Here is a 12,993-nt window from a genome sequence, read left to right on the forward strand (position 1 = left end):
TAGAAACATACTCAAATGTATTATTAGACTTGTTGAAGGCATTTGTTACACTGTATTACTTGATCAGAATATTAAATACTAGTAGATCTCAATATCATGAGGTCAAGGGTTTTGGTATACTTTATTCATTGATGTATCCCCTTGCAGTTAGAACTGCACCAGGAACATAGCAGGCACTTAATAAATCTTTGAATGAGTAATTAATGACATTACTTAACATACAGTATGGACTGTAAGTTTTAAATTTTAAAATTTAAAGATGAATTATTACAGAAATGATTAAGTTTAATAACTTCTAGTGTACGTTGCACAAAAGAGAGACTTAAGAAGTATTTATTGAATGAATCAATTTGTATAAGCAAAATTATTTACATTCTTTATTTCAGCTAAGGAATATTGTAGAACATTATTTGCCTATGAAGGTACTAATGAAGATGAACTTACTTTTAAAGAGGGGGATATAATTCATTTGATAAGTAAGGTAAGTTATTTCTTAGTTTCTCAGTGAATAAAAAAATAGAAATATTTTTCAAAAGTCTTATATTTCCCCCTAGAATGTAAGCTCTGGAAGACTTGGAACTTTAACTTGTTTGTGTCTGGGTCCTGAGAACCTGGCACATAATAAGTTCTCAGAAACTTTTTCTTTTCTTTTTTTTTTTCCCAAGCTAACTTTTATTATCTGTATTTGTTATAATTGATAAATTGGGAATTATTTGTAACCATCAAACTGTTTTTTTTCTCTGTTAACCCCATCTTGTCAGGTTTTTACCTTCACTTCTATTCCACCTCATTCCATTTTTTCCCCCATCTACTGTTTGGAGCCTTGTTTGTAATATAAAAATAAAAAGTGGAAAAATAGGGAGACAACCTAAATGTTCATCAGTATGTAAATGGTTATGAAACTCTTCATACTGTGGGTAATGATGTAGCTATTTCAAAGAATGAACTGAATATAACTTGAATGAATTCTAAGGCAAAATAGAGAAACCCAACAGTATTTGAGTTTGGGCAGAATTCCATAGTAACTTTGTATAATATAGGAAAATTATAAACATTTTGTTTTTGCTATAACCCTATAGAATAATTTTTGAAAATTTTTTCATTGTTTTAAATTGACTTTGTTCTCAGATGGCTTTGTGCAGATAACTTTTTTTTTTTTTTTTGAGACAGAGTCTCTCTCTTTTGCCCTGGCTTAGAGTGCCGTGGTGTCAGCCTAGCTCACAGCAACCTCAAACTCCTGGGCGTAAGCGATCCTTCTGCCTCAGCCTCTCAAGTAGCTGGAACTATAGGCACGCGCCACCATGCCCGGCTAATTTTTTCTATATATATTTTCAGTTGTCCAGATAATTTCTTTCTATTTTTAGTGGAGATGGGGTCTCGCTCTTGCTCAGGCTGGTCTCGAACTCCTTACCTTGAGCGATCCTCCTGCCTTGGCCTCCCAGAGTGCTAGGATTACAGGTGTGAGTCACTGCGCCCGGCCCAGATAACTTTTTAAAAGTAATTTTTATTGTGTATACTTAAAAGTATGTAACATGATATGGGATACATAGAGGTAGTAAAAAGGTTACTATAATAGTGAAACATATTAACATGTCCATCCTGTCACATTAGTAATACTTTTGTTTTTATGGCAAGAGGGATTAAAATCTATTCATTTAGCAGGAATCTCATAAATGTATGTAATTTTTAATATTCATATAGTTTGACTGGATAACATCTAATTTTTCATGCAAGAATGAGTATTTGGAAGAAACTTAGAAGATCTTGTTAATTTTTAAAGCAGCTGAATGTGATTAATTTTTACTATATAAAGTGTTAAGGATATTAATAAAGGTATAGTTTGGAAATTCATATTATCTTTCTCCACCTTCTTTTCTCTCCCACTTCTTTCTCCTCTTCCTTTGAGAACTTTTAAGCTTGTAAATAGAACTTTAAAATTGACTTATTTTTAAAAAATTAAACCCGATTTTGTAACTACTGCTCAAAGTAATATGTGGGGGATATATTCTTTTAGGAGGACATTATGATCTGTTTAGGTTGTTTTTTTTCTTATAAAAATAATGGAATTCAGTATTGTCCTGTTTTGGTGTAAACTCTGTTCTTATATCTTAATTATTTTGTTTTGCTTTTTAGGAGACTGGAGAAGCTGGCTGGTGGAAGGGTGAACTTAATGGTAAAGAAGGAGTATTTCCAGACAATTTTGCTGTTCAGATAAATGAACTGGATAAAGATTTTCCAGTAAGCTTTTGTTTTTCAGTGATGATAATACTTGAAAAAATATTCTGCCAGTATGATTTGGAAAACAGGTTTTTTCCATTGGTATTGAATAATTTTTATGAAGGAGTTTCAGATTTATGTATCCAGGTAAAAGTTAATTGAATTGTAATAAAACAAAATGTTTCAGGCTGGGCATGGTGGCTCACTCCTTGTCATCCTAGCACTCTGGGAGGACTGTTTGAGCTCAGGAGTTTGAGACCAGCCTGAGCAAGAGTGAGACCCCCATCTCTACTGAAAAAAATAGAAGGAAATTAGCTGGACAACTAAAAACATATAGAGAAAATTAGCCAGGTATGGTGGCGCATGCCTGTAGTCCCAGCTACTCAGAAGGCTGAGGCAGTAGGATTGCTCCAGCTCAGGAGTTTGAGGTTGCTGTGAGCGAGGCTGATGCCACGGCACTCTAGCCCGGGCAACAGAGTGAGACTCTGTCTCAAAAAGAAAAAAAAAAGTTTCAGTTCTGTGCCTTTATTCCTGCTCTCCTGAGTATACTGAAAAATAGCCATAGCCTTCTTTATTTTATATATTTTTTTAAAAAATAGGTTGGTCATACTAGTTGGATTAATTAGTACTTTCCTGGGAGAAATTGTATTATTTAATAATGTTGAAAGGTTTAGTATATTTTAAGGTATTGATAATACTATTACTCTGTTAGTGTGCTTTTGGAAGGGCAAGAAGCAGAGTCTTTGCCGCCTTACAGGATTTAATATTTCTATGTCACTTCTCTGAATAAAGTGAGGCTGAGTCATTCATCAGTGGCCTTTTGGCTTTCTACAACTTGATCCTCCGTTTCCTCATGGATCGGGGTCTAATTGAATTTTTAAAATAAAGGGATAGAGAGTTAGTAGAAGCACATACCAGGACAGACTACCATATTTGGTTTAAGCCACTGCAGGACTCTAACCTTTGCAATCTTTCATTTAAATAAATTATCGGAGATTTACTCTATGGAAGCTTAGGCTCTCCAAGGCCTTTCTTTTACTAGATTGCATTTAGCATTGACTCAGCCTTTGTATGCTTTATATTTATACTTTTCTTAAGGAATGCTTTTTTTTTCTGCTTTTATTATGTATTTATAAATTATTGCTTATCAGTTACTCTTGATTTGGAAAAAACCAAATTCATATACTTAGAAATGTGTCTCAGTTTTTTTAAGGTATTAAATTAAGTCTTAAAAATGAGTGAATGCTTATAAATAGACGAAGAACAGGCCTGTGTCTTTAACCTTCCCTTTGAGAGTTCTGAAGAATTAAGAGTGAAAGCTAAGTCTGTTTATTGCTATTCTTTTTTTTTTTTTTTTTAAAAAAAAAAACAAGATCTCAATCTTCCTTGTCCTGCCTAACCCTCCTTCTCCCTCCATGTCCTTCACCCTCAGCTGTGAAAGAGGAGTAAAATGGTGCTTAGGAATCTTAAATGAGGAGAGGCAAGGGAAAACATTTTTGCTCATTAAGATTTTGTAGGTTTATCCAATCCAGTGATAATTTTTGGAATATTTGACTGAATTTTGATCAGGGAGGATATTTGTTCTAATGAAATAAGTTTTTTGTCAGTGACCTCTTGTGGAGTTTGAAGATGGTAGCATTTTATAATTTTTGGCAAGGATAGAATTAAGAGAAACATTCACATAATTTAGATTATTAATAATCAGAATTTATTTTAGCCGTAAGTCTTTATATGTAACCAGTCAACCATTTGTCGCTGTTGTTATTTTAACAGAAACCAAAGAAACCACCACCTCCTGCTAAGGGTCCAGGTATGTAAGAGACACATTATTTGGTTAGCTATTTTTAATGTTTTAAAATCTAAAATGATTAATTGGTCTAGTGTAAACCATCAGTTTTTATTAGCAAAAACAAGTATATATATAAACACTTTTAGAAATATATAAAAATCGAGCATTCCATTCATATGCATTAATAGTCATTTTTTTAAAAGGACAAATGGTATAAAATAGGGATCTTGAAAATAATTTAGATGCTTTATTATATGTTGTTTTGAATTAATAAAATTGATCAAATTTAAACCTTTTTATAAAAAAGAAAATAGGCCTGGCACGGTGGCTCATGCCTATAATCCTATCACTTTGGGAGGCCAAGGCAGGAGGATTGCTTGAGGTCAGGAGTTCAAGACCAACCTGAACAACATAGTGAGACAACCCCGCCCCCCCCCCCCCCCCCCCCCCCGCCCACGCTGCCCCCATCCCTACAAAGAAATAGAAAAATAGCTGGATGTGGTGGTGCTTGCCTGTAGTCTCAGCTCCTTGGGAGACTGAGTGAGGAGGTATAGCTTGAGCCTAGGAGTTTGAGGTTACAGTGAGCTATGATGATGCCACTGCATTCTAGCCTGAGCAATAGAGTGAAACCCTGTCTCAAAAGAAAAAAGAAAAAGAAAACTTAATATATTGACCTGGCCAATTATTGATTCTCCCTTTTCAAATGAAATCCATTTACTTATGTATCAAACAAATACTAATTATTTATGTACTGTTCTTTCAGAGAGCCTGTTAAGGGTGAAACAAAATAGATGATTTTAAACAGTTGAATAAATTATGGTGTGCCTTAGAGATGCCTTCTAGAGTTAACATTTTATAATTTGGCTCTTTATTTCCATAAATTTTATCAGCAAATACCTGATTTTTACAAGTGCAGTAAATTTTTTTTATTTCTTAAAAAATTTACTATTTTTTTAGAATGATCCAGTCCTTTTCTTCCCCTTGGTTTCGACTTTATTATATTTGCTGACCTAATCCAAGAGCAAGGAAAGTGAAAGTTAAAAGTAAGTTTTTTAGAAGTTGGTGTTGGAGGGTTACCATAAAGCTGTAATCTTCAATATGGTAGCCACTTTCCACAGGGCACTTTTAAAATTAATTAAAGTAAAATAAAATAAAAAATTCAATTCCTTAGTCGTAAAAGTCACATTTCAAGTACTCAGGAGTCACATATTGGACATTGGAAAAATAGAATGCATTGAACATCACAGAAACTTCTGCTAGATTTTGGTGTGGTCAAGGATATGAACTCTAACACCTAAATTTGACAAAGAAGGGACTAAGGCCACAGAGTTATTATTTAGAGTATTAGGGGCAGATCCAGGATTAAAAATTGAGCCTAGTGATTTTGGTACATTGTTCTTTCTGATAAACCATGGTTTCGTTTGATATTATTAATATTTTTAAACCTATCTTTACCTTTTAGTATGATAGTGTAATTGTCTTTGTGCTGTAAAACCTATTTTTTTTTTAACATATTAACCTTATATTTTTTCCTCTAGCTCCAAAGCCTGAGCTTACAGCTGCAGAGAAGAAGTATTTTTCCTTAAAGCCTGAAGAAAAAGGTGAGACTGATTTTCCCACTTTCAAAAAAATAATTCATTCTTTCATTTTAAAGAAAAATATCTCTCTATACCGAGTCATTTATACTGATTTTTAATAGGTGTTTAGTATTTCTTTTGCAAGGATTAGAGTTTTCTGGGAGGGATTAGTTTATTAAGATTGATAGGAAATTAAGCTTTTACTCCTAACAGTTAGCATTCATTATAAATTAAATCATTACTTCAGTAGGATGTAGTGTTTAATCAGTTATTTCAAATGATGCATAGGAAAACTAAGCATTAAATAGCTGCTTTTATTATTTTTATAGTGTTTCAGTTTTTTCATTTCTTATTTTTTCATTTTTTTCTCCTTTTTTTAAAGCCAGTCAAATTTAGCAGTGGGGAGTTATATAACAACTTTAGTGACACTAATGTTAATTAAGTTCTGATAACCCACTACCATCAGACCAGTGTGTTTCAGTTTTTAAAAAATTCCTTAGAATGTGTAACAGTGGGTTATTACTTAAACATGGAAATAACTGTGTATTATTTAGTCTCACAGCATTTATTTGTCATGTAAACTTGGAAAATTATTCCAAGGTGTACCATGTATATTTTGTTAAAAACATTACTCATTTTGTTGTCTAACTGGAGAATATAAGTTCTTCTCTTCAACGGTTGTCTCTAATAGATTAGCTTGTATATATCCCAAAACTTGAATACTGTTTTAGAATTGCTTTTGTTACTACTGCCAGTGTTGTAGTCTAACCTGTGCTTGTCTCGGCTAAAGTACTGTATCCCGTTAACTGATTTCTCTCACTTTAGTTCCTTGTCTGGCTTGTACTTCACATTGGCACCAGGATCGTTGTCATCTTTTTTTTTTTTTTAAATAGACTATTTTTTAGAGCAGTTTTAGATTCATAACAAATTGAGCTAAAAGCACAGAGAGTTCCTGTATATCCCTTGTCCCCACACAGGCATAATCTCTCCCATTATTAACATCCCACACTAGAGTGGTATATTTGTTACAGTCAGTAAGCCTGCATGGACACATCATTATCACCACAAGTCCATAGTTTAGGGTTCTCTCTTGGTGGTGCATATTCTGTGGTTTTGACAAATGTATAATGACATATATCCACCATTGCAGTATCATACAGAACAGTTTCACTGGGCTCTTCCTATTCATCTATCCCTTCCCTCTAACCCTTGGCAACCATTATTATTTTTACTGTCTCCATAGTTTTGCCTTTTCCAGAATTTCATATAGTTGGAATCATGCAGTATAAGAATTCTTTTCAGATTGGCTTCTTTCACTTAATTATGTATGCATTTAAAATTTCTCCATGTCTTTTCACAGAGCTTGGTAGCTCATTTGTTTTTTCATGAAATTATCCTCTATTGTTTTTATTCACCACGGTTTATTTATCCACTCACTTACTGAGGGATATCTTCATTGCTTCCAAGTTTTGGCAGTTATAAAGAAAGCTTCTATAAGTGTGTGTAAGTTTTTGTGTGGACACATTTTCAATTCATTTGGGTAAATACCAAGGAGGGGATTGCTGCATCATATGGTAAGAGTGCATTTAGTTTTGTAAACAACTTTCAAACTGTCTTCCAAAGTGGCTATATTCCTATTTTGCATGAATGAGAGTTTCTGTTGTTTCTGTTATTCTACATTCTTGCCAGCATTTGTTATTGTCAGTGTTTTTGATTTTGACCATTCTATTAGGTGTGTAGTAGTCTCTCATTGTTGTTTGAATTTGCAGTTCCTAATGACATATGATGTTGAACACCTTTTCATGGGCTTGTCATCTATTTATCTTCTGTGGTGAAGTGTCCAGGTTTTTTGTCCATATTTTAATCAGGTTGTTCATTTTCTTCCTGTTGAGGTTAAAGAATTCTTGGTATATTTTGGATAATAGTCCTTTATCAGATGTATCTTTTGCAGACATTTTCTCCCAGTCTGTGGCTTGTCTTCTTTGCAGAGGAGAAGTTTTTAGTTTTATTGAAGTCCACCTTATCAATTATTTTTTTTATGAATTATACCTGCGATGTTTTATCTAAAAAGTCATTGTCATACCCAAGGCCATCTAGATTTTTTTCTTATGTTATCTTTTAAGATTTTTTTTTCAAGGTTGCTTTTATCTTCTTAGAAAATATTTTTTATTTATTTTATTTTTTTCTCTCTTTTTTTTTATTCTTATTTCAGCATATTGTAGGGGTACAAAAGTTTAGGTCACATATATTACCTTTGGCACCCCCCCGTCAGAGCTTCAAATGTGTCTATCCCCTAGACTCATTATGTATGTATACACCCATCCCCTCCCCCACCCCCATCTGCCCAACACCCGATCAATGTTATTCCTATAAATGTGCTCTTAGGTATGATCTGTGAAACCAATTTGATGGTGAGTACATGTGGTGCTTATTTTTCCATTCTTGGGATACTTCACGTAGTAGAATGGGTTCCAACTCTTTCCAGGAAAATATAAGAGGTGCTATATCACCATTGTTTCTTATAGCTGAGTAGTACTCCATGGTATACATATACCACATTTTATTAATCCACTCATGTATTGATTTTGGGCCGGGCATGGTGGCTCACGCCTGTAATCCTAGCTCTCTGGGAGGCCAAGGCAGGCAGATCATTTGAGCTCAGGAGCTGGAGACCAGCCTGAGCAAGAGTGAGACCCCATCTCTGCTAAAAAAAAAATAGGAAGAAATTAGCTGGACAATTAAAAATATATATAGAAAAAATTAGCTGGGCATGGTGGCGCATGCCTATAGTCCCAGCTACTCGGGAGGCTGAGGCAGGAGGATCGCTTGAGGCCAGGAGTTTGAGGTTGCTGTGAACTAGGCTGATGCCACGGCACTCAAGCCTGGGCAACAGAGTGAGACTCTGTCTCAACAACAACAACAAAAAAAAAACAACAACAAAAAAGATTTTTATAGTTTTGTGTTTTACATTTAGGTCTGTGATTCATTTTGAGTTAATTTTTGTGAAGGTGTAAGGTCATTGTCTAGGTTCATGTTTTTTTCTGTGTGTGGATGTCTAGTTGATTTAGTACCATTTGTTGAAAAGACTTTCATTTCTCAGATAAAAATAAATAGTCCAAATATTAGGCCCTCTAGTAACTGACTCCCCAAATTACATTTTTGGTATCATCTCCTACCTTTGTCATTCACTAAATGGAGCAGCCACTCTCTATTCCCTGAATATGTCATGTACATTTATAGCTTCATCTCTTTCTCACGGACTGTGCTCAGCATGGAAGTTTTTTATATTCTCCTTTTTTCTTACATTTAAGAATTTTTTATATATTTATGTTGCAAAAACAATTTATAGTTAATAGAAATATTTCTTAGTCTTCTATTAGTCCTTTGTGATCTAGTTATTGCTAGGTATGAGTCTTGGATCAGTTTACTTTAGTAGTTGATTATATATCTGTCTTAACCTGAAAAACTCATCTCATCAGGATATGTAGAAGAAGAATATTGCTGGCTTAGTTAGCTACATCATGATTTTTTTTTTAAATAGTGCCCTCCCCTAATTAGGGAGCAGTTTTGTTAAAATTCAGATAGTGACTTCCCATATTCCCTGAAATCAGTTGTTGATCATATAAATAAAATGGAAGGTGTTGCATTTTTTTATTACTATTCAAAGTCCTGGCCACGATGGGGTAAGAGGAACAGAATTTACACTCCTCAGTTAAACAACTAGAAAATTGGATTCTGTCTCTCTCTCTCCTACACACACACACACACACACACACGTGTGTGTGTGTGTATGTATCTCTCTCTCTCTCTCTCTAAAACAGTGGTTTTCAGACATTGGACATTAGGCAGCATAGGACTGATTACTGAGAGAAGGGAAACCAATGAAGTGAGCCCTATAATTACTCCAGCTTATTTCCTAGAAGCAATTTACAGGAAGCAAGAAGGAGGAAGCCAGACAGAGCCTGTTCTCCTGCAGAGTTGAGGACACAAAGACTGGAGTTTAGGGAGGCCAAGGCAGCTACAATTTGGAGGGCAGAATGCCAGAGTGGAGGGAACTGCACAGAGAGCACTCAGAGATCTGTAGATGGCTTACTGTGAGGCTTTGACTGAGTGCTGATCTATACGTATGTGAAAGGAAACTTCGAAAGCCGGAAAAATAACTACAGAAAACAAGAGTTAAAGTAATGTTTCTAACTCACAAATAGTTGGTGTTCCCAAGAGCCAGAGTAGAAAAACCTCATAATATATAGGGCATTGGGTAGAGTCCATGAAAGGGTCTATCACTTTAGACTAAAATCTTCTCTGCATCTACCTTGGACACAGAGCCAATTAATTACAGAACAACTTCAACATAATTTAAAAGTATATAACAAAATCGTGTACTCAAGTGTAAAATTCACAACATCCATTATAATGTTGGATGGAAAAGAAGCAGGAAAATAGCAACCAATAATCAGGAGAAAAATAAGTCAATAGAAACAGCCAGAAATGACAGAAATGATGGAAATATTAATATTAATAGTAAGCAAGGACATCAAACAGCTATTATAAATATTTCCCCTGTGTTTAAAAAGGCAGAAGAAAACATGAACATGATGGTATAAGAACTGGAAAATATAAGAAAGACCTTAATCAAACTTTTAGAGATGAAGAATTTAACATCTGAAGTGAAAAACACCGAATGGAATGTCTAGCAGATTGGAGACTGCAGAAGAAAGTATTAGTGAGCTTGAAGACATAGCAATAAAAACTATCCAAAATGTATAGGAAAAAGTAAACAGAACATTGGTTATGTGAGTAACAATATCAAGTGGTCTTATGTGTAATTGGAGTACTTGATGGAAAGGTGAGATAGTAGGGACACAAAGAATATTTGAAGAAATAATGGCTGAAATATTTTCAGATATGGTGAAGATGTTAAGTCTAACAATCCAAGAAGTTCAATGAACCCAAAGCAGAAGAAATACAAAGGAAACCACTTTATGGCACATCTTAATAAATTTGATGCAAACCTATGATGAAGAGAAAAGCTTGAAACCTGGAAGAAAATAACTGTCAATCTACAGTTCCCTACCTAACAAAAATGTCTTTCATAAATGGACCCAAAATAAATGCTTTCACACAAAGAAAACCTAAGAGAACTTACTGCCAGTAGAACTGTATTACAGACAGTGTTGAAGTTATTTTTGGCAGAAGGAATATGTTACTAAGTGGGCAGTTGGAACTACTCAAAGTTATGAAGAATGCCAGAAATGGTAAATATGTAAGTGAATATAAAAGGCATTTTTTCCATTTTTAAATCTCATTAAAAATACCAAAACTCTTCATTGGAATGATTTAAAAACTTAATATAAAGTATTAGTTTTGAAGTTTAAGTGTGGAAATATGAGAACTTTTTTTTAACAGTTAGTACAAAACAAGGCACGAGGGAAACAATTCTAAATATTTTCAAAATGTTCTGCTTATTAACTGACATGACTTTAATAGATCAGGTATAAGGAATAGGAAAAATGGCAGTACTTTGCTAGTGACATTTGGATATATGCATTGGGAGAGAGCCAATGTCAAATCTGAATATTAGATATTGATAAATTGTTTTCTAAGTAAAAATATCAAAATTCTTCCCTTGTTCCCATGGTCAAGAGAGGGAGCTTTTTCAAACCATGGCTAGGACCAATTTGAGGAGTCCTAAGTCTTCTGACAATGAAATATAGCATTTTCCATTTGTACACGTGTTCATGATTTTTTTTATCTCTTTCTGATCTTAGTTTCACAAAAGATACCCTTTGAAAAGCTCTGTTTTGTTGGGGGGGGGCAGTGGGGGAAAGAGCTACTGGAAACCATGAAACCAATCATCCATTACTCTCAACTCTTAAGTGATTCCCCATTGTATGATGAGATACTTTTCTAAATCTTTAGAACAGTGGTTAAACTCTCACTGTCTATTCACTGCCCAAAACCACCATGTGGGTTTTCTCAAACCTGCTTAGCAATTCTGTCCCCTGTTGTTTTCCCATAAGTACCTAGAATGCTGGTGTGCTGTGTCCCAGGAAAGTAATAATATCAACACTTGGGAGCACAAGTTATTTTGCTCTATGGGAAATTTTTTTAATATATACCTTTCAGTAAGATACTCATCATATCTTTGGTATGAAGATGTACGTGTAATAGGAAGGGAGGAACTTATTTATTTTGGAGTGCTGGGTAGGGAGACATATAAATGTAGAGGAGAGGATGTAACAAAAGCTTATCTATGTGTCCTGTGTATGTATGTTTGAAGGCTCATGACTTCAGCCACCATCTGTATACTGCTAATTCCCAGTCAGTGTTTGTTTGGATTTATTCACATTTATTGCTTTCTTTGTACTTGGATTTGTTTGCATTTCATATTTTCTGCCTAAACTACTTATTATTTTTTTTAGAATTCCTTAAAGGTGGAACTTTTTTTTTTTGTTTGAAAGTATTTTATATCCCCTTTATTCTTGAAAGGTATTTTTTGCCTTATGTTGAATTCTAAGTTGATGAAATAGTAGGTCTTGGTACATAATTCAACAAATGCCTGAAATGGAAGTCTTGAGGTATCCACTTTGTATCTTTGCTTAGGAGTAAGTATACTCTTCCTATGAGTCAACAAAAGGCCTGCCAAAGTAAGAATGAAAACTATCAAAATTAAGATGTAATAGAATAGTGTAGATTTTCCAACTCATGCTGACCATAGATTTTTAAATAAATACGAAGTAATTTTCATATTACACATTGATTGGCGATGAGTGTCCAAAAAAATAATATTTTTGTCATGTTTTCTGGAACCTTGGTAGAATACGGTGTATTTTGGTGTAGAATTAAGATCAAGATCAGCATGTTTAAGACTGATTTAAAGGCATTTTTTATTGGAAGTACTGAACTCAAGTGCCTTTTCACCTGTGACACAATCTGTAGTGCGTAAACTCTGAGTTGAGGGCTATGGCAGGGCTTAATTGTATTTTGTATATATTGTGCTTACTAAAAAGGAAGTGATACTTGTCTCTAAGGTTCTACAAAGAACATTTTGATATCTCTAATATGTTCCTCCAGCTCAAATCTAAAAATAATATTGATCTCTTAAGTAGTGAATGATATTCTTTATTTATTATACTTAGTCATATATTAAACAGACTTTTAGCCAGATATTAAATACTCAGTAGTGTAAAATCACTCAGTATGTTTTTATGAGGCAGCTGGCTTTTGCTGGTTACTAGGAAGAGTTTTAAAAAATTTTTTGTTTTTCAAAGTGATATTCTGACAATTGCTACTATAGTTCAATAAATAGTTAATATGCACAGTAATGAGGATTTTGTGGTTATGGAGATCCTTAGAAAATGAGCATTCAAATGTGTTAACTGTAAAAGTAAAGGTGATTTCAGGTCACAT

At 34.1% G+C, this 12,993-nt stretch overlaps 1 protein-coding gene across 2 annotated transcripts in view; it reads left to right on the forward strand.

Moving 5' to 3' along the window:
• The window catches only part of CD2AP (CD2 associated protein), a 122,892-nt gene that overhangs the window by 77,996 nt on the left and 31,903 nt on the right, over positions 1 to 12,993 (forward strand). For both annotated transcript variants that reach the window (XM_069487576.1, XM_069487577.1), the window contains exons 8-11: positions 387 to 481; positions 2,134 to 2,238; positions 3,991 to 4,027; positions 5,545 to 5,607. In XM_069487576.1, coding sequence (XP_069343677.1) covers positions 387 to 481; positions 2,134 to 2,238; positions 3,991 to 4,027; positions 5,545 to 5,607 — 300 coding nt within the window. The remainder of the gene's footprint in view (positions 1 to 386; positions 482 to 2,133; positions 2,239 to 3,990; positions 4,028 to 5,544; positions 5,608 to 12,993) is intronic.

This window comes from Eulemur rufifrons, chromosome 15 (assembly GCF_041146395.1).
Source record: "Eulemur rufifrons isolate Redbay chromosome 15, OSU_ERuf_1, whole genome shotgun sequence".
NCBI classification, from domain to species: Eukaryota; Metazoa; Chordata; class Mammalia; order Primates; family Lemuridae; genus Eulemur; species Eulemur rufifrons.